At 45.1% G+C, this 23,109-nt stretch overlaps 1 protein-coding gene across 1 annotated transcript; it reads right to left on the reverse strand.

The window, feature by feature from the left end:
- Positions 1–10,205: 10,205 nt before the first annotated feature.
- Positions 10,206–11,898, reverse strand: LOC147701731 (uncharacterized). Its single transcript, XM_086928693.1, has 2 exons — positions 11,478–11,898; positions 10,206–11,203 (listed from the first exon to the last, which is right to left on the reverse strand). The coding sequence occupies exons 1-2, from the start codon at positions 11,896–11,898 to the stop codon at positions 10,206–10,208; spliced, it is 1,419 nt and encodes a 472-aa protein (XP_086784819.1).
- Between the last annotated feature and the right edge of the window lie 11,211 nt (positions 11,899–23,109).

Below are 23,109 nucleotides of genomic sequence, written 5' to 3' on the forward strand. Positions count from 1 at the left end.
ATAGTCTAACTGTCGAGCTCGTTCTAAGATGCTTCTTCTTACACCCCACTCTGCCCTAAGTTCCCCAAGACTCTCTCTCTACAGCTTTCTACATCCTGCTCTGTCCGTTCCCTGACTAAGATCTGCTCTCCACCCTCGGGAGCTGTCCCTAATACAAAATCCCAAAAACAGTTGACACGCCCAGAGGTACACCACTCTGGCTGGTGCAGATCTTCGGATTTTTCCAGTATGACACCTTTCCATCCAGCGTCCGTTGGTGTGTCCTTGACTCCCAGGCACATACCTCGCTAAATGTTGCACTCCTAAATTCTTTGGCAGCTTTTCTCCATTTGCGCCTACTATCCTAACTCCTAAACAATGGACCCTTCTGCCTAACGAGACTTGTGACCTTGCACCTGCAAGCTGAAATACATGGGAATATCTCTGCAAACATTCGATGTTACAATCAACATTTTGCTGAGGACAGCTTCTTCCCCGAAGATAGAAAATCTTTCCTGCTCGACTAAAGCTAACAAAAGAAATTACTGTTAGGCCTCTACTGGCTTCAGCATAGCTCAGGCCCTTGCACTTTTAAATGTATTTCTAACACGACATAACATTACATTTTACTACTTCTACTTTCAATGTGAGTACTAGCTTTCGTTCTAAAGCCTACGTTAATTCACTCATTGATAAACATATATTTCAAAAGAATTTCAATAGTGATAAAACATTTCACAGATGATTTAATTCCTGTATTAGGCAACACTGCCTTTCGATTAAAACGCTACATCAGTCTCTGGTTAATAAACACATCCATATATATCATGCTGATTCTCAGCCTAACATTATAAGTCTAAACTACATTAGTAGACCCTCTAAATATGTGGGTGCTGACTACTCAGGATTATGGTGCACCCCTACAAATTTCAAAATAACATGGCACTTCATCAAAACTGCACACATAAGCTGCAATAACAAACCTGGGGCATGTTTAACCCCTTCGCTGCTGGCCCGTTTCCGCCGCTGTGCGGTAAACAAATGAACAGGGGCGGGCCATGACGAACCCCAGCCGTCATCAGCACATGAGCACCGTAGTGCATGGTGGCTGGGGTTCGTCATCAGCATACAAGGGGTTAAAAGGCTACTTAAGTGGGTCACACAATAAGGGCTACAAGCCCTGTAGTTGAATTTAATGTACAGGCCCTGGGTACATGTGGTACCACTTTATTAGGGATTTACAGTAAATTAAATGTGCCAACTGGTTGTAAGCCAGTTTTGCCATATTTAAAGAAGGGAGCACAAGCACTTTAGCACTGATTAACAGTGGAAAAGAGCACTGAGTGGTAAAAGCCAACTCAAACGGGTTCAGAAAACCGGAGGGGTGAAGGCACAATGCTCAGGGTGACCCTGCATAGAGGACCAGGTCCAAAAGTTGGTACAAAAAAAGGCAACTTACTAAATGTTACATTTTTAGAATTATAACTTAAAATCCAACTTCATCGTTAAAAAGGATTTTAAATTGCAATTCTTTGAGTGTAACAGCATATTTCTATCTGCTCCCAATCTGACGTAGTTTATATGTAGATGGGTTACCCAAACATAGTCACTGGGACCTGAGTTCAATAGGTACTAGGAGGAAGGGGTCCCAGTGTGAACAAAGAACCATTTAAATAGTTCGAAGAATTAATCAAGAACAATTGGATCCACAAAGTTTTATTCACTTGGGGATCAAATGTAATGCATACAAATAGCAAACAATCAACTGTACTCAAGGTCATACAGTGCCCCGGGAAGGGAGAAGGGAAGTGATAGATGTGAGGATAAGGGAGTGATAGGGTTATGTGACGTTATAATCAAACATTAAGAAACAGATTTAGCTATAACTTATATAGCAAAAACAGCCATAATAATAGTGGCAACCATCACTTGGAAAGGCATACGCCACAAAGTACAGTTACTCTGCACAATGTTGGCGTGAAGTTGCCACAGGAGAAACAACAGTCGACGTTTCGACCCTCTTATCAGTGCAGGGAAAATGTTAGTGTCCTTGCTGCGGGGTCTTCATCAGGACCAAGGGGTGGGGCAGGTAACCTGTTAAAAGTGGGTGTAATGAACTAAAATTAGAGGGGTGCGATTCCAGCCTCCTAAGTAATCACATCGGTAGTAAGGCAACAATCAACATATTAATTAAGAATAAGGATTTTAACTCAGTATATATCTTTGGGAGTGTACAGAACACAATGCAATTTATAAATTTGAAGTACCGTGGTGTAAACCACGTTTATCCATAAGGGACAGACTATCACAAGTATGGTAAGAGGGACCCGAGCGTAGGGATCAGAGAATTGGCACGTAAGGTGGCGACGGGACTTGGTCAAGGTAAAAGTAAATAACATGTAAGGCATGTTGTGATTGGGTTACCTGAGATTAATCAAACGCTGGACATAAGCTGAAGTTCAGTCGCATGTGTCCCAAGGGAATGTCTGAAACATATTGAATAGCGCATTTAGACTCTTGCAGAGTCTGACGTAAGCATTAATTAAATGTAATAAGGTAGTTTAGTGTTTATCAATGGTAGAGATAGGACTTAAAACTATGAAAAGTGACTTTAGAAGTTTTTCACTTCCAGGACATGTAAAACTTAAGTACACAGGTCCTACTTTTAAATTACATCACACCCTACACTACAATTCTTTAAGGTCTACCTTTGGGTGACTTATAAGTATTAAAAAGAAAGCTTTAAGCCAGGAAAAGGTTTAATTTGCCAGGTCGCAATGGCAGTTTAAAACTGCATAATCAGGCTGCAGTGGCAGCCTGAGACATGTTTTACAGTGCCATTTTAGTGAGTGACACAATGAGATCTGCTGCCCACTAGAATCATTTAATTTACAAGCCCCTGGTACATCTAATTCTAGTGCCATTTTCTAGGGACATGCAAGTAAATTAAATATGCCTACCAGGTGTAGTCCAATTTTACCATGTTTGAAGGAGAGAGCACAAGCACTGTTCAGCAGGGGTAAAATGCAGAGTCATATGCCCACAAAAACAAATTCAGCAAGAATCAGTGACTGAAGGCAAAAGGCTTGGGGGAACTCCACACCAAAGATGTCAGGTCTAACAGAACCCACAAGTGCATGATGATTTTTAAAGTTTCTATCAACTGGGTATTAGCCACTTGACTGTAAGAGTGAATTGGCATGTCAATTTGTTTTTTTCATCTAGATCATTACTGGGTGCCCATGTGCAGCTTTAAAACCATGCAGTCATTCATCAAGGCTGATCTTCAGAAGAGGTGCAAGTACCCTATGCAGATCTTTTCCAAAAGGCTCAGTTAGCCTCCCTGGGCAGACAAGGAAAAATAATGTGGTTGTGATAATTCTAGCCTTGTGTGGCTAGCATAAAAGTATAGTGTTCAACTGGTCACTTTTTAGGACAATTTATTCCTCTGTTTTTCTTTTTGTGGGGTTTCTCCTTTCTGAAACCTACTTCCTATATAAGTTATGTTGTATTACATTGTTTTGCTATCTTCGTTGTACCAGATTTATATTATTAAGATTCACTTCGTTATTCAGGTACATAAGAGTAAGGTTGTTGTTTTCCAAATGCAGGGGGGCTTGGTGAAAGAGCCTGTTCTGCCTTCCAGCTACAAAACAGATAAATTCCACCAAGATGTTTGGTGGAATCTAAGTGGCGGAGACGTAAGGGGAGCATTGTGATTTGATGTGGCAATGGCAAATTGAGAAAAATAAAAAAAAATGTAAAACATGAACACAACCACTACACTAACACATGCATCAGCTATAAACACAAATATGCATGTGTAAGGTGTTGGAAACAACAGGCCTCAAGCAGGTGGCAGGTGAACTGGCAGATGAGCATCACCTACAATAGGTACCGCAAACCTCGACATTAAAAAAACAATCATCTGTTCTCCCGCAGGATAAGGACAGTTGCTAGCAATCTTAAAATCATACCCTGCTTTGTCTCTGGTCTCTAAGAGAGCATTAAACAAGATAATATTTCCCATCACATTAGAGAAATTCATTGCCATATTGCAGCTCACAAAAATCATTAAAAAGACAGTTACCGGCCTAATCTTTCTCTAGCAACCCTGCAGCCTGAGCATTGGGATGGGCTAATCAACATAATATCTATAATTAATTTCTCGTGCAAAGCAGCTTATTCCGATGCCATCCCCTCTAAGTTTTACAAAACTCCAAATGCCAGGACCTCTTCTGCTATAAATAATTTATTTTGCAATCTCTAGGGATGGCAATAATTCTCAAAAATGCAACCAGCAATCAAGATGTATCAAGTTAACCATTTTTACTTTTACACTCTGACAATAAACTATGTTAGAACATTGGAATGTTGGGAGCTCCATTGCAGACAATGGAGTGCTCCCTGCTTCTACGGGCCGGTGAATTCCCGCAGAGCAACATTCCAATGTTCTTCAAAGGCTTCTCGAAGCTCGAGGGGAATTATATCCCCTCGAACTTCGAGACCCTTTGTTTAATTTGTTAGAACATTCTGCCCTCTTGTGGCAGAATGTTCTAATAGCCTTATAGCCCTTCGTAGCAGGGCTATACCGGCTATTAAAGTCCAGCTGTCTCGTTAAAGTCCCTCGCCTTCGGCTCGGGCCTTTAACGATTCAGCGGGCCTTTAATAGCCGGTATAGCCCGCTACGGCGGGCTATAAGGCTATATTCAAACGTTATTGCCAATAGTTTGGCTTCAATACTGGCTACTTTATTAGTTCCAGAATGACATTGTCTATTTCTTCTTCTCACTGGCTTGACTTGCTGGAGACAGGACATTTGGACAACCCTACCTTGGACTCCTAGAAGACATATATAGGATTTGGCAGAATTTGTTTTATAGGATATAATCGAATTGTTGGGATGTAGGTTATAGCACTACCAAGCCTGTATCTCCAGCCAACCCAATGCAGCTTTTAACAATCAAGTGGCTCCACAACCATTTCATATGCAAAAAGGCACAAGACAAGCACACACCTTCTAACCAGTGCTCTTTGATTTATACTTTGAACCTGTCTTTTAGGCACTGTGGACTATTCCTGCTGTGTCTCCAGACATGCATAAACATGCTGAGAATGTGATGTTGGTCTTTACAGATGGAATTACCATTCTAAATATGGATCTCAACAAGGAACAAACGGCCATTAAATCCACCACCAGGTTATTTGCACATTTGCCTAGTTTGGGCCAGATTTATCAAATAATTGAGCTGCCTTTGCGCCATGCAATGGGGTGCAATGGGGATACAACTACTAAGTTAGATTTATCCAGCCATGCAAGGCCACCTTGCGAGGCCCTGTGTAGCTTGATACATCTTGAGAAACGCAAGGCATCGCAAATCAGTGCATTGCATTTCTCTGCGCCAGATAGGTGTGCCATGGCTGGAGGGTGAATATTCGCATGCATCCAGCCATGGATTTTGGCGCATTCCCAGATTTACCATTACTGGTGAACCTGGAAATTAGTCAAAACGCATCCCCAGATGAGGCATAACGAGGAAAAGTATCTTTATTTCTCATTGTTTTTCCCTCCTTCTATGTGTGCTGCATGCTGCAGCACACTTGCAAAAGGAGAATGTCTCTGAGAATTGTTTTTGTGCAGGAAGGTACTCCTTCATGCACAAAAACAATCCTGCCTACAATGCGGGCACCCTTGCACCACAGCACAAGGGTGCATGCCAGGGCACAAGACTGCCAAAAGAACAGCAACATAAGGAAAGGACAGGAATGTGCTGGATTATGTTAAATACGCCTAATTTCTGCCCTTTCCGTTTCACACAGCACAGTGGAGCAAGGTGGTTTGCTGCACTGCACTGCGTGAAACCTTAGTAAATGAGGCCCTGAGTGTTTAAACATGAGCAAATCTCAGATTCAAGTCTTTATCCTAGGGGTTTTAAATCTACATATGTCTGCAGCGAGGGTTGTGATCTAGACTCTATGTTACTACTGAACTGATACACAGGGGGTCATTAGGATTGCGGTTTTTCCGGAGTATGTGGAAAAACCGCTGCGGAGCCTTCAAAGACCCCCCGCCAGATTAGGATGGCTGGGGGGTCAGGAAGACCATCCGCCGCTTTTCCGCTGCGGTCGCCTTACGACCGCAGCACACAAGCTCTAATATGGAGGCGGTGTCTAACAGACACTGCCAGCCATATAAGGATGGGGGTGAACAGATGCCTTTCCACGGCGGCTTCTCCGCCGTGGAAAGGCATACGGTGATTTCTTTGGGGGCCCGTTGCGGGCCCCCAGGGTGACGGGGGTGGGGGATGCACATAGGGGGTAGCTATGGTACCCCCCTGCATTTGCATGCACAGAGCGGCAGGCACCGCGCGGTGCCTGCCGCTTTGTGCATGCAAATGCGAAGCATGCCTTTTTAACATTGCGGCGTGTGCTGCTTCAGCAGCACCCGCCGCAATGTTAAACATACAGGATGTGACCGACAGGGTGGCGGGCGCATCCTAATTTGCACGGAGGGACCGCCACTGCCCCTACGGACGGTCCCTCCTCCTCTGGGGTGGCGGACGGATGGACGCTCTGCCGGATCTGTTTCATTACCATGGTGTTTCCTCCATTGCATAACTTGTCAGACCGCCAGGCTGGAGAATGAGAAAATTTGCATGGCAGTAGGAAATGTTGTCCATTTTTCACTGGGAGTTAGAAAAAATATAGCTCAGCATATCTACCCCCTCCCCCTATCATATTTGCATGTTAGGGTCTGACCTCGTTTTTTAAACTTTTTTTTTTAATGTAATCTTTAGTCTGAGACCCATTGGCCCTTTTTATATATGTTTATGCACCTTATAATTGGAAGTACCCTATGTAGTGTCTTCTTTGAAGCTAAATGTATTATCCCTGGATATGTCTCTAACCTTGAAATGCTGTCTATTTATTTCTGATTTTTTATTATCTGTACTTTTGTGTCTGCAATTGGCCGAATAAAGGGGCAGATGTATCATCCATTTTTTTTTCTCGCAAACGCTGCGATTCGCAATAAAGCAGCGTTTGTAAAAAAAAATGGAAAATGCGATGTATCAATGAAATCGCATCGCAAATTTAAGGAATAGTACAATTTGCAATTCCTTCATTTTGCGTCAGCATTTAAGGAATCGCAAATTGCGATTCCTTAAATGGTATGTATGAAGCACCCAAGTTGTGCGTATTCCAATTAAGAAGTCGCAAATTACCACCAACTTGTAGTTGGTGGTAAATTGCGATTTCTTTTAAAAATGCACTTTTTGACATTTGTAAAGGTGCCATGTGGCACATATACATGCCCTTAGGGCATGTATGTGCGCCATATGCACACACATGTAAGTTTCAGGGGTGCAGCAGGGTGTCCTTTGGACAACCCTGCACCCTTGAAATTATTCTCAATTTGCGATTCGCAAATTGCGAATCGCAAATTGAGAATGACTTCCCATTCCTTCCTATGGGCCTCCTGTGAAATATGAAGTAATAAAAATGTATCCAAACATGGGACAAATATTAAAGCATGCCTAAAGAAATGTATGTAAAGTTAAAAAATTCCTAAAATCTTTGGTTTTATGCCACTTTTGAGTAGCCCAAATTTCCCAACAATTATCACAAACTCGCTAAATGATGGGAGGCTTCTCGTACTCAAGTCAGAGTCAAGGATTAATTCATTGATTTAAAGGGTAGTGTAGCGGTTTGAAGATACAAGTCTTATATTAGATATAGGCAAGGACTCTTTTCTGAGCATCTCTAGATGTGTGCCCGATTAGCCCAACGCTGACCGCTAGACTGAGACAGGGTAAATCTCAGCGCTGTGGACGAACCTTAAGACATCCTTCAGAGCGTGGATGACAAAGCCAAGCACTATTTTTTGCTCCAGATGCACAATGTCTTCCGTTTCAGTAAATATCATCCTTTTGCAGAACTGGAGCGTCGCTGACTCAGAGTTTTGTAAAGGTCTTCAAGAAACGGAATGAATTGTCTGATCATTTCATGGGTGGCTGGCTGAGGAACAACATGTTGTCCAGGAACTGCAAACTCAGATCCAGTGACGACGTCACACACTCTTCGAGACACTGGTTATGTGATGAAGATTCATGGAGTCCATTTCAAAATTCAAGGCCAGTACCAACCACACTAATGACTACCTTGGTCAGCAGAAAAGCAGCTCCTACAACCCTCAGAGAACCCACAATGCCCAGGCATTGCCTGCGGGGCCATAGTTGCCCCTGAAGATGTGAGAATCAAGGACCCCATTGCTTCTCTGTCATGGCACCTTAGCTCTGGAAAAAGCTGCCCTTTGCTGTCAGGACGCCACTCCTTACTAGCCCTGAGAAAAGCCATCAAACCTCACCTAGGGCCCGATGTAGGTAGGCCGTTACCGATCGGTAACGGCCGAAAATACAGATTTTCGGTCCTTACCGATCGGTATCCAGCCATCGAGATGTAGGGCAATGAAAATCGTCCAAATCGGTATATATACCGAATCGGAATAGTTACCGATTCGGAAAAAATCCGATTCGGAAATACCCCAAATCGGTAAAAGAACGAATCGGTAACATACCGATTCGATAAAAATACCGAATCGGTACATGTACCGATTCGGTAGTGACACCGATTCGGTAAAAATACCGATTCAGTCCATGTATCGAATCGGTAGAGACACCGAATCGGAAATTATTCCGAATCGGATAAACTACTGAATCGGTAGAGTTACCGATTCGGTAAATCACCGATTCGGACAGGGCAAAACTCTGATTGAGATGTAGGGAAGCATAGAAATACCGATTTTGAGCCAAAATCGGTATTTCAAAATCGGTATTTACCATGGATTACAATCAGGTGGTAACCAACTTCAACCTATAAAAATAGACCCAAAATGCATTGCAACTTGCAGGATGGCGGCTTTTTATGTCAATGCAAGGCCGCTACGGCTACAGCAGGAAGGAGAGAGGGAATGGCAAAGAGAGGAACAGATCTACAGACAGAGGATCACCCTGTTCATGCTCACAGAGGCAGAGATCCTACAGAGATACAGGCTGGACTCAGACACCATTCTGGAGCTCATCAGGGACCTCAAACCACTGTTGGACCACCCCACCCCAAGGGCACACGCCATCCCAGCGCACGTGCAGGTGCTATGCAGCCTACACCTGCTAGCGTCTGGCAGCTATCAAAGTGGAGTAGCTGCGGTAGGAGGGGTGACCCAGAGCAGCCTGTCAAGGTTTTTCCACAAATTCCTTGATGCCATGATACAGAGGATGGACCAACACATCTCTTTCCCTGCAACCCACGTGGAACTGGTACAAACAAAAGCAGACTTTTACCAGATGGCACAATTTCCCCAAATCATCGGCTGTATAGATAGCACGCACATTTCGATTTGACCCCCTGCTGACACAGAATACATATACCGCAATAGGAAGTCTACGCACACCATCAATGTTCAGGTGATCTGCAATGCGAAGTGCACCATCACAGACCTGGTAGCAAAATTCCCAGGGAGTACCCACGACTCCTACATTTTTCAACAGAGCGGCATCTATGCACGGCTGATTGCTGGCGAATTTGGTGAAGGATACCTCCTAGGTGAGACACATCATCAGACCCCCAGAACACAAAGTAGCTAAGTAAAATACATGTATGCATGTGAGTAATGTTACCCCTTTTCCTTCTAGGCGACAGTGCATATGCCCTCCGCTCATTCATACTCACCCCCTACCTCAACCCCTCTACACCCAGCCAAAGGAGGTATAACCGGGCCCACAAAAGCACAAGGAATGTAGTTGAACGGACCTTTGGCATCTGGAAAAGCAGATTCAGATGCTTGCACAAGAGTGGAGGTGCAAGGCAGTATACCCCCATTACCTGCTGCAAGATAATAGCTGTCTGTGCAATGTTGCACAACCTTGCGGTGAAGAAGGGCACTGAGGTGGAGTTGTCAGACTACGAGGACCATGACGACGACGTTGCTGTGCCACAAACACAACCTGCTGGGGTGTCTACGCCAAGTGATGGCAGATACAGACGTGAGGAGATTACAGAAAACTATTTCTGAGTGAGTACAGATGCACAGACAGGTCAATGGATGTTAGAAAAAGAAATATTTAATAATGTTGCAACAACGTTACTGCACTGATGTGCAACAAAAGAAAAGCTAAACAATATGTGGGTAAATTTCAATTGTCCGGGTTGCCTCACCCGCCCTGGCAGTCTTATTTCTTGCTGCGCTTAGCAGCCCCACTAGGATGTGCCTCACCCCCTTCTGCATGTCCAGCAGCCTCAGCTGAGCGCCTGCTGCTCCGGCGCGGCTCAGACACTGCGCTGGCCGGGCTGCTGCGGCTGCTGCTGTCCCCAGCCTCGCCCAGGTCCAGGGCTGGATTAACAACAGTGTTCGAAATGATAAGTGCCTCCATGGCGGTGGTAATGCGGGCCATGCCCCTAGTCACCTCTGCCGTGTTCTGGGTGAGGCTGGCCTCCATGTTTGCCCCACGTTGGCATAGCTGGGCGGTAGCAGCAGCAAGGCGGTTGATAGCCCTATTCTGCATGCGGGCATCCCTGCGGCGAGAGAGCTCGTGTTCATCCATTTTTGTACAGAGCTGGGTGATGGCAGTGGTCATTCGCCCAAGACCTGTTGCAATGTCCTTGTTGCTTTCAACAAATGTCTTGAACCCCTGTGCCATCTCCCCCATCTGCAGGTTATGCACCCGCAACTGGCGCTGGCAGGCCAAGATGGATATTGCCTGCATCCTCTGGATCTTCACCATACTGCCCTCCAGCCCTTGAAACATGCTGCCCTCCCGTACTGGAAGTGCACTGCTGGATGTTCTTGGCCTCTGGGGATTGCTGCTGCCCTGCTGTGTGGGCTGGGGTGCCACAGGTGTAACTGGGTTGCTAGCTGGAGCCTGATCCGCTGCTCCCTCCATGGGGTTTAATGGAGCAACAATTATACTCCTGGCAGGAGATGTGGCAGGTGCAGGGTGGCTCTGTGGTGGTGAGTTCTCCGGGGAGAACTGCAATGGAGGCATTAGAGACAGTCGGGGGGAGTGTGGAAATGTGAGGGTATGTCCAGTGTCTTCCTCATTTCCCAGGGCACTGCTGTTCTCCTCCCCCTCCTGTGCTGGTAGACTGGGGCTTGGCCCTGCCACCGCACTGGGAGATGGTGCTGGTGCTGGTGCTTCAGTAGCTCCTGCTCCTCCGCCTGATGGTGCCCCTAGGTATAAAGAAGCATTTGTGAACTGAGTGCTGATGTATTACAGTCACTACAATTAAAGCATTGCACATATCATTTCAAATACTTTGATTCAGTTTTACAGTTCTATTCATTATGCTTCTGCACTGGCTTTTTTGCCTACTTCTGCAGACTACATTTCCCATGATGCATTTCTCATGTCTGTTGGTAGCAGTACTGGGCTGGGGTTTGGCTGTGCATTGGGTCTAAAGGGGAGGTGTCTGGTAGGGTGTGTCAAGATGCGCATGCTTCTTACCTTTAGCTGTAGCTCTGGCTGAGCTATCCAGGTCCCCAACTCCCATCACACTCTCCCTCTCAATGGTAGTCGCCACAAGTTCCTCCAGGTCAGTGAGGGGTGGCGCCGGGTTCCTGCCTCCACCAGTAAGTCCTGCCTGCTTCTGCAGCTCTGCCAGTTTCCTCTTTATGAGGCTGCGGATGTCGTAGAACCTCTTCTTGAGGTCGTCCAGGGTCCTGGGGGTGACCCCAACAGCGTTTACTCTTTCCCCAATTTCACTCCACAGCCTCCTCTTAGTGCTCTCAGGGACAGTGAGGGACAGCCTCCCAAACAGCTGCCTGTGTACCCTCACCACCTCCTCCACCAACACTTGCAGCTCCATGGTGCTGAATTTGGCCTTCCTTTTGCGCTCTGCCTTCTGGCTCTCAGAGTTGCTTGCCATGTTTCACAGAGAAACTGCTACCACTGCGGCTCACTGTGAATGCTCAGCTCAGGCTGCCTCTCCAGAAAGTTCTAATGAGTTGCACCTGCCTGGGTAGCCACTCCCTGCTAGGGTGGGGGAGGGTGGTTCCACCTCATTGGCTGATGTCTTTGGTTTCAGTTTTACTTGCTTGCCGAATCGGCATTTACCGATTCGGTTTTCACCGAATCGGATTTTACCGAATCGGATTTTACCGAATCGGTAAATACCGATTCGGTATTTACAATGCGTTCCTCTGGGCCTTTTGGCCATGGGGGTGTATTGCGATTACCGAATCGGTATTTGCCGAATCGGTAGTAGCCGAATCGGTAAATTCCGATTCAGTAAATGCCGATTCGGTACGTATCGAATCACAATACCAATTACTACCGAATCGGTATTTTTCCGATTTTTTTTATCTACATATCATTTTCCGATTTCAAAATACCGATTCGGTACGATTCGGTATTTTAAAATCGGAAAATGCGTTTTACCTACATCGGGCCCCTAGTTTACTAGGAGTTCCCTGGTCTGCTATGGGTGCCAGGTACATTTCTTTGAATTTTTCATCGTCAGCGTTGAGAATGTAAGTTCTTGTACATTGGAAGAGATCCAACTTAAAGGACCTATTGCTAAAATAAAACTAACAATGCAATGCTACGAGCCATGAGCTGGGCTGTTTTTTTTTTATGAGGGGGGTGGGGTGTTGGAGTTTTTTTTACATGCAAGCAGGAAATGTAAACCATTGCCAAGAAAGTTGGGTGGTGTTGTAATGGGTAAAACAAGTCCATGTAGCCTTAGAGTAGGTTTGTAGAAGATACATTTATTATCATTAGTTCCCAGGTAAGTTCCAGTTAAGTAGGCAGATGATAGTGGATAGCCCCACCAGGAGCAGCCTCCCTACTGCTCAGCCTGCACACTCCAACTGACACTCAGCACAGCACCAGGCACCTATGCATTTTATGACATCCCCAAGCATTCAGCATTCCACTCATCGCCAAGCACTCCAGCACTCACCCTGGCTGAGCAGCAGGGAAGGTGAGTTAAGGAATACGTATGGCAACACTTGAGTCACAACAGGTCGCAAGCATTTTGTTTGCCTTGCATACAAAAAGTGTTGCACCGAACATGCCATGTTTCGTCATGTATACTGGTTAGATAGATGAGCAGGTTAAATATCCACTGCAGAGATCTGCATGACCGGTGCAGCTCAGAGGCTGGAAGTCCAGAAGGACTGACCCCGCCTCTCATCTACTAAGGTCAATATAATGAGTACCGTTGAGATAAGTATCAATTAAAACTGTTAATGATTTGTTCTTATATGGGTTGATGCGTGGCGGCTGGAAAAAGTGATAAATATGTTTATTTATTTTTTTAACGAAATATTATTGCATCTTGGTTTCAACAAAGAAATGAGGAAAAAAGAACGATTCAAAGAGCACACTTGTAAAGATTTTTCAAAGCAACAGCAAAACAGTGGTCTATATTAAACATTAAATGAAAAACGTCACTAGGGCAGCAAATGTTCAGTAGTTAGGAGGGTTTCATTAATCGACAGAGTACCCAGACTGTACTATCTGTCTTCACAATTACAGAGAGAGAGAGAGAGAGAGAGAGAGAGAGAGAGAGAGAGAGAGAGAGAGAGAGAAGAGAGAGAGAGAGAAAAACAGAGGGGCATATTTACATGTTCTGACGCATCTCTGCAAATCAGCAGGGATGCGCCAGAACAGATGCGTCATGCAATCCTCTCCTTCCGCCATCACAGATGCGCCGCATTTACAATGCGGCGCACCATGGTGCAAGGAAGGGAAGATGCGTGATGCATCTTTTGGCGTATGGGCGGCGCATTGCTGGAGTAGCATTGCAAGTGCGACGCAACTCCTGCAATGCACAGGGGCCACCCATACTCAACGTGGTGCGTCTCTCCTTACGCCTGCTTCAGGCAGGCGTAAGGCTTTGACGCAGCAGCGTCATAAAACTGACTCAGTGAAATCTTGTAGATTTCACTGCGTCAGTTTTACGGGGCTTTCCTGCGAGGGAACGCCCACCCTGCGATAGAACGCCCACATGAAACATGTGGCGCAGGGCTTTACAACGTAACACATCTGCCTAGATGTGTCACGTTGTAAATAAGTCGCAAAGTGGCGCATTGTTTACGCCACCGCTGCGTCACAAAAGTGACGCAACAGCGGCGTAAAAGTTTCTCAAGGGGCTTGTAAATCTGCCCCAGAGTGTGTGTGTGTGTGTGCGCGCACACGGGGGCGCGCAGCCATTCTGTGATCTGTCAGGAGAAAGCACACAGCCAGCAGCATGGTGTTCTAATAATAATGTTCTCTCCAGACCGGTACAAGTCATTGCTCACTTAGAACCTCGTGCAAATGAGAGACGAACGTTCTTCCTCGCGCACCTCCTGGAGCCAGCATCGAGCAGCGCTTCCTGTCCTCGCAGGCTCTCGTTACCCCGCTTCCTGAAGCGACACCAAAGATGGCTGATTCAACCACGCACCATGTGTGAGACATTCCCTTTCTGCCCAGGGTTCCAAACATCCTAGAACCGGCCCTGATTACACTGAGGCAGCATGTGGTTCACTTCACAGAGCTTAATTACTGTCACTAAATTGTAAACAAACCTTGATTCTTCAAACATGCAGTCTATATTGTAATAAAATAGAGAAATGGCACAATCGCACTCACACTGGTTAACAAAGTATGAAGGACAATCAGTTAAATCAGTTCCCTTGGAGTATCTCCTTTCAGTACTGTACATCAGTGTGGGGGGAGGAGGCAAAACTAACATTTTGGAAACAGAGCCTGTCTTCTCGTTGTCTTGTCCAGGAGGGGGTGAGGAGCCCTCCCCTACCCTGGAAGAGACTAAGATGATACTAGAATACTGCATACCCACCCCTGTGTCCACCCTGGTGGATCCTGTTCCCCCTCCAGTGATGGCTCTTGTCCCCCCATGTGGTGGCTCCTGTCCCCTCCTGTGGTGGATCCCGTCTCTGCCCTGGGTGGCTTCTGTCCCAGTCCTGGAATTGCTCCTACAGCGAGGGTGAAGTTCTTGATGGGTCTCTTCTCAAAAAAGCTCAACTCAAAATGAATATGAAAAGGTGGGCGAGTGAGTAAGTGAAGGGATAGCTGGATGAATTAGTGAAAGGGTGAATGGATGAATGAAATATTGAATAGATGGATAATGGGAGGGGATGGATGGATTGATGAGTGAGTGGAAGGATGGAAGAGAGAAAACGGAAATAGCTGGATGTATGGGTGAAAGGGTAGCTAGATGGGTAAAAGGGTGGATGGATTAGTGAAAGGATGGATGAGTGAAAAGGTGGATGATGAGTGAGTGGGTGGATGGATGAGTGAAATGATGAATGGATTGATGAATTGATAAGTGCAAGGGCGAATGGATGGATGGATGAGTGAAAGGGTGGATGTAAGAATGGATGAGTGAGTGAAAGGGAAGGTAGATGGACAAAATGATGAATAGACCAGTGAAGGAGTGAAAGGATAAATGGATGAGAGAAAGGATGGATGAGTGATAGGGTCAATGGATGGATTCATGAGCGGATGAGTAGATGGATGGATGGATGGGTGGGTGGAATAGATGAATGGACGGAGGGTGGGTGGATAGATGGATGGAAGGAAGAATTGCAAAGTGAAAGAGTCGATGGAGATGGAAAGGGAGGATGATGAATGACTGAAAGGGTGCATGGGTGGAAGGATCAGTGACTGGGTGGATGGATGAGTAAGTGAAAGGATGGCTGGATGGATGAAAGGGTAAATCGCTGGATGGATGGGTAGAAGAGTGGATGGATGAGTGTACAGATGGATAGGGTGAAAGGGCGGATGGATGGATAATGGATGGATGAGTGAAAGGATGGATGAAGGGTTGGGTGAGTGAAATGAAAGATGGAAGGGTACATGATGGATAGGTTTGCAAATGGCTGAATATGTCTAGATATGGCTGGGCTTACTTATAAACAATTGTGCGACCTCTGATGTGTCTGTAAATCGTATTCAATTGTCCTAAAGGTTTGTCCTGAATTTTGACCTCCTGTCCTGAATTTGTGTCCTGAATTTTGACCCTTTGTCCTGAATTTTTACACTCACCGTCCTGAATTTGCACCAATGCCAGTTGGTCACCCTAGCTTGATCCACCGCCGGCTTCCTCTGTTTCCTGTGGATTTCCAAGCAAGACTACTTTAATTGGATAAGACGAGGTCTGACGCACTCTTTTCCTTCAAGTCTAAACAAATACCCAGTCTCCCCACCTTTGCCACAGAGGATATTTTGCAGACCTTTCCTTGCCCCTCTTCTTTTCAGAGCCACCTTTCAACAATAGCAACGTTATCTTTGCACTGGAAGCAGTGTTGAATTTGTAAAAGAGTAAGTGCCAGGCCCAGAGCTATTTATCAGGAGGTACTGTATTGTAAATTGCATTTATATAGCGCTGACGTGGCGTCAAAGCGCTTTTTCGACGAGTAGGAAGCTACTCCGGAACCCATAAAGGATTAGTGTTGAAAATTAGTACAGTGAAATATGAAGTAATTTGAGTGGTGGATATGTTATTCAGTTATTTGGATAGAAAAGGGTAGCAATAGGATAAAAGAGGGAAAGAGATTTGTATTTATATAACGCTTGCTTGATGGGGTTTGAAGCACTTTTTTGGTGAGTAGCATGCTACTCTGGACTCCATAAGGATTAGTGTTGAATTAGCATAATGAAATATTAAAGTAATTTGAGTGGTGGATATGTTAGTCAGTTATTTGGATTGAGAAGGGTTGGGGAGGGGTAGAAAAGGGATAAGGTTTGCATTTATATGGCGCTTGTAACCCTGATGGAGTGTTGAAGTGCTTTATTGGTGAGTAGCACGCTACTCTGAGACCCATAAAAGATTAGTGTTGAAAATTAGTATAGCGAAATATGAAAGTAATTTGAGTGGTGGATGTGTTATTCCGTTGGATAGAGAAAGATAGCTGAGGGATAGAAGAGGGGAAAAGGTTTGCATTTATATAATGCTTGCTTACCTCTGATGAGGTATTGAAGCGCTTTTCTGGTGAGTAGCATGCTACTCTGGGACCCATAAAGGATTAGTGGTGAATTAGTATAGTGGAATATGAACTTTGAGAAGTGAACATGTTAGTCTGTTATTTTGATTGAAAAGGATAGTGGAGGGATAGGAGAGTGAAGGATTTTGATTTTTTGGGGGGAGGTCATAGCAGTAAAAAGGGGTTGTGAAGGGAAAGAGTCAGAGGGAAGAGTTTAGAAAGGTTTGTTTTGGAAATCAGTATAGTAAAAGAGGTGTCAGATGATGCAAGGAGGGGTAGAGTAAGGGAGAGTCTAGAAGTGGTTATTTTGGGGATCATAGTAGTGGTATGGGGTTTGGGCTAAATGAGAGAGTGGGTGTAGAGAATATATTGATAGATGAATAGGGTGAGAAATAGGGTAGTGCATTAAAAAGAGTTTTTGAAAGAAGTTTGAGAAAGTTGGGTTAGAAGATATATTGAGAGAAGTATAGGGTGAGAAATAGGGTAGTGCATTGAATATGCTGAACTAGAAGAAAGTGATAAATATATAGATCCATAAGTACATTGAAAGTATATAGATGCATAAAGGAGGTAGGTATATGTAGATTATAAGATATTGATAGACCAAATATAAGTAACATCTAGGTGCGCTTTGTTGTAGTCAGTTCTTCATTGAGCTGAATGTATAGACCTATTGGACTATAAGGCTATGTTCCTTAAAGTTTGAAATCTAGACATTAATCTCTTGGATAATATGCTCTATTATCTTGGCGACCTTCTGGATCCTCCATACCTTATGACTAACATTTTTCTTTTTATTTCCTTTATCTTGCTCACATATGGACTTGATGTGTGCCTTTTTCACTGGTGAATTTCAGGTGTTTAATATCTTTGCTTCTCCTTTTCATTTCTTATTTTATAGATTTTTGTGATGAATTTAGTCTGATATAATTTGGTTGGAGTATTGTTGTTCAGTGCAAATATGTGTTTTTTGTTACTGTAACCCTGATGAAGTCATCGGGTGATTTTTCCCCGAGACGAAACACGTGTCGGCTGCTTGGCTACATTTAGTGATGTCAACTATACCGAATCATCATTGAGAAGCATTGCTTCAAATTCCTGCATTTGTGACTGTTAGAGTTGGGGGTCTCTAGTTGGCAGGGGTAGGTACCACTGTCCAAATAGGGACCCTTGCTTCTAGTCAGGGTAAGGAGGAAACCCTCCGAGATAACCCGTGCTCACCCCCTTGGTAGCTTGGCACGATCAGTCAAGGCTTATCAAAGGCAATGTGTAAAGTATTTGTACCAACACTCACAGTAACACAGTGAAAACACCACAAACTGACTCCACAACAGTTTAGAAAAATAAAGTTATTTAATCTAAACTCCGCAAGACCAAAACAACAAAAATCCAACATACACAGTTCAAGAATATGGTTTCAAAAGAGTTCTTGAAGTTGCGATAAAATAATCTACAGTTGCGTGAAAAGTTCACAGTTCCGTTACGTTTAGCCAACAGTACTTTTAAATGCAACAAAGTTCCAAAACAGAAGCTGGTGCGGTGGAAAACAAGCGATGTGTCACTCCTGAGACCTTGGGGTGGTGATGCGACAACCCCGCTGGATGTAGCGGGCGTGTTGCAGTGACTCCGGTCTGTATGGGGAGGGAGGCGATACCTTGTATGGATTCCGGTGCGGAGGTTCCATAGTGAAAAAGCTTGCAAAGGCACAATGCGATGATCTTTAGGGCTGCGACGATCTCCGGGGCGACGATACGCGGTCCAGCGGTGATCTTCCTCTCTCAGCCCCTCTATGCAATGGCTCTGCATCGATGTTTGCAGTGACATGATGCGGTTCACAAGCAAGTGGTGCGACGATCTCACCCAGTGACGACAGGCTCTGCAACGATACTCGCAGCGATGGTAATCTTCCCGCACTGGACTGGTGCGTCCTGCAAACTAAGGATGCGAAGACTCTGGCAGCGGCAACAGGCGCTGCCACGATCTCGGCCTTCATAGCGGCGGGAATTTCCTCGCACTGACGGGGATGTGCTCCGCAAGCGAGCGATGGGATAAAACTTGCAGAAAGTCTTTAAAATCTTGGTTTTCAGCTTCCCAACACAGGTACAACTTCCAGAGGCACCACAACTGGCCATAGCACTATAGCAAGGACAGAACTCTCTTAGCTGAGTTCAGAGAAGCTGGGGTGAAGTCCTTTTGTTCCTGGGACTTCTTAACAGGCAGCCAGCTCTTCTCAGGCCCTTGGATATTCCTTCAAGCAAGGGGACACAGCTCAAAGCAAAGTCTCCTTGGCAGCAAAGCCACAGCAGGTCAGCCCAGCAGAGCAACAGCAGGAGAGTCTTCCTTCTTCAGTTTCAGCTTTCTAATTGGCAGTGGTTCCTTCTTGATTCCAGGAGGATCTAATTTACTGTAGTCAGGGGTCCTGTACTTATACCCCTAAAAGTCTTTGATCCCTTTGTACAGGAGGGCTCTGAGGCCGGTCCCAACCAGTTCTAGGTGTTCCTTGAGCACTTTGTTTTCCTAGCCTCTCCTTTCCTTTCAGGGAGAGGGGCAGGGTCGTCAGCCGCCCAGCAGGAGGTGGAGCAAGCATTGTGGAAGGCAGGCACAGCCCTATTAAGGACCAGGTGCTATCCCCTCCCACCACTTAAGATGCAGATGTAGCCATTCAGCCTAGGGCTGACTCAGCCAGCCTCCTGGGGGTTCCCAGACTCTGTTATTCTCAAACCAGACAGTCAATTCACAAACAGGCCAAGGCACACAGAACGGTCAGACAAGAGAACAGCAACTTTCTAAAAGTGCTGTTCTCAAACACAGGATTTAAAAACAACCTTTCCTAAAAGATGTGTTATCAAATTCTGAGTTCAGGGATACCTTACTTTTAAGTCATATCTTGCTCCTATGGGAATATATGCTGGTAGCCACTGTAGCCCACATTCCCCATGATAGCCTATGGGCCAAGATAGCCTTACAATATTGAAAAACGAAAATGGCTGTAATTCACTACCAGAGCATATCTCCTGCACTAGTACATGCTCTACCTTGCACATACACTGCACCCTGCCCAAGGGGGTACTCTGGGCCTTCCATAGGGGTGTCCAATGTGTACAGAAACGGAAGGGTTAGGCCTGGTCAGTGGGGACACTGACCAGGAGGACATGGCAGTCCACAGACTGCACACAGGCACTGTGGTGGCAGGCCTAAGACACCATTTTAGAGCTACTCATGTGGCTGGCACAATCAGTACTGCAGGCCCACTAGTTGCATTTGTTATCACCAGCCCTGGCACACTCACTGCACTTTACTATGGACGTCTTGCTGACACAAATATGCCTCATGGATAACCAATCACAATAACAAGTTACACAGGGAGAACTTGCATTTGACACTGAACAGCAGTGGCAAAGTACCCAAAGCATCTAAACCAGCAAAATCGAAATCCAGCACAACATAAAAAATACAGGAGGTAGAGGCAAAAAGATAGGGGGAAACCACGCCAAAGATGCCAGGTATAACAGTGACAAAGAAAATAAGAAAATAAAATAATTATTACTGTGAACTATTGAACTTGAATGTTCATTTGGACTGATCAAACTGATATGACTGAATCTGATTACTAGGTTTTGTTTGCTCGGAAGCAACACTTTGTTTAAAGATATTGATAGAGGTACAGGATGGAAATAGGGTAGTGCATTGGATATCCTTTTCAGGGGGAAAGTAACAAGCACACAGCTCCAAGTACATGGAAGGTACATAGATGCACAATGGTAGAAGTACATGTAGACCAAAGATGCACCAGATAAAGTCTGGTTTTCAAGTGTTATTGTACTTTAATGTTTTTTTAACATAATTATTCTACATTTTTATACAAAGCAATACACAAAGATAGGTACATATCTATTGTAAAAATAAATTATTATTGTGGCGCACTTCTGGAGGGGGGTTCTGGCCTGTTTAGCTGAGGTGTTGGGGTGGGAGCTCCCGAACACGCCACAATTTGCCTTATTGCATGTCATGGATGGGGTTGGGGGCAACATTTACAAGAGACACTTGATGCTACTAGGCCTTACCACTGCTAAGAGAGACATAGCTAAAGGGTGGAAACACCCCCGTGCTCCTAAGATGACCGTCTGGAAGAGGGGTCTGGATTTTTACATGGGCCTGGAGCGCCCGATCTTTGTAGCCAGGGGCTGCCAGCGGAAGCATTTTTAAATTTGGAAACGCTGGGCAGATTATAGGGGGGTGTGGCTGGAGCCCCAGACACAGCAGGATGAGCTCCCTCAGGATGGGTGAGAGGGGAGATGTGGGAGAGTCTGGAGCATGGAATGGACGGGACAAACGGATGGCCTCCATCCTTATATGAGGGTGGTGTAGTACATACTTGAGTGGTTTTTGGACCTATTGTGAGCTGTGCGACAGTTTTGGGGGAGGGTGTGGGGAGGTAGGGGGGAGTGGTGGAGGGTGTCAGGGGTAGGGGGAGTTGGGAGGGGTGGTTGGAGGGGGAGAGTAGGGTAGGTGGGGGTGGTTCTTAGTCCCTTTTTGTAATGTTTGTTGATACCATGAAAATGTCAATTGCAATTGATATCGTGATAATTATTGTTGCAGGCTCCCCTGGGCGACAGGGTCCTGTGTTGCTTATCCAAATATGACAATAAAAATTTGTTTTCATAAAAAAAAATATTATATACAGAGAGATACGCTATAAATTTCTGTTTGTGTATGGTGCTAATGTGGGGAAGAGCCAATACTTGAGCAGTTTTCTGAAGATAAGGTGGCTGTCCGTGGATATTATGTTGGGAGGTAAAGAGTTCCATAGTTTGGCTGCTTGAAGAGAGAAGGATGTGCCACCCTTGTTTTTTTTCTTGTACCTTGCAATTTTGAGGCGAGGTGCCATTTTAAATTGGAGGTTCCTTTGTTGAATGTGTTTGGTAATTTTATTCCTTATGTAGAGCAATCCCATTCCATGTATTGCTTTGTGGGTGATACAAAGTAGCTTGAAAGTGGATCTTCTGGCAACCGGTAACCAATGCAGGGCTTTCAAGGCAGGTGACATGTGGTCTTGTGGTTTGATATGCAAGAGTAGTCTGGCAGCCGAGTTCTGAATCCATTGTAGTGTTTTCATGGTCGTTAAAGGTGATCTGTGGTAGAGGCTATTGGCGTAATCGAGTTTGGAGAGAACAAGTGAGATGGTAGCTTGGACCCTGTGTGGAAATCCCCAATGAGGGAAAATGAATTGCAGCATTTTTATAGTGGCAAAGATTGATCTTGCTAGTTTGTCCACTTAGGCGTTCATCGATAGTTCGGAGTCCATGGTCATTCCGAGGTTTCTTACTTCCTTCGATACTTTAGGTGGTGATACCAGTTCATCAGGCCAGGCGGCAAGCGGGTCATAGTGTATCCAATCGCCACACGTGAGTATTTCCGTTTTGGAAGCATTCAATTTGGGGTGGTTCCAAGTCATCCACTGATCCATGGCTCTGAGACAACTGAAAATTGGGGAGTTTCCAATGGCTTTTGGGCATTCCAGTTGAAGGAGTATTTGCGTGTCATCTGCATAGTTATAGCACTTGAGGTGAAATTGATCCATCAGTACCGGTAATGACTTCATGTAGATGTTGATAAGCATGGACAAGATGATAGAGCCTTGAGGGACCTCTAGTATGGTTTGGATGAGAAAGGTGGGGTATGGATGGCATTAGTTCTGTTTCAAAGGTAGGATGTGATTTATTCTAGAGCAGCCCTATTTATGCTAGCTTCATAGAGTCTTTGTTTCAGAGTGTCATGGTCAACCAGGTCAAAGGCAGCTGAGAGGTCCAAGGGAGAAGCGCAGCAGCCCCGTTGCAATCTACTGTTTTCTTCAGGTCATCCCAGATGGCAAGGAAGGCAGATTCTGTGCCTCTTCCCAAACGGAAACCTGTTTGGAAGTCTGAAAGAATGTCATTCTCTTCAATGAATTGTGACATCTTGGCAAACGCTGCTCTTTCTATCAGTTTGCCCAGGAAAGGTCCATTTGTAATGGGTCTGCAGTTGTCAAGGTTCAGTTGCTCCAAGTTTGTTTTCTTCAGTAAAGGGCGTGTGTATGATTTTTTTAGTTCTTCTGGAAATATTCCGGTAGTTAAGGAATTGTTGATGATTCTTCTTACTGGAGTGGC

This window comes from Lissotriton vulgaris, chromosome 7 (assembly GCF_964263255.1).
Source record: "Lissotriton vulgaris chromosome 7, aLisVul1.2, whole genome shotgun sequence".
Classification (NCBI taxonomy): domain Eukaryota; kingdom Metazoa; phylum Chordata; class Amphibia; order Caudata; family Salamandridae; genus Lissotriton; species Lissotriton vulgaris.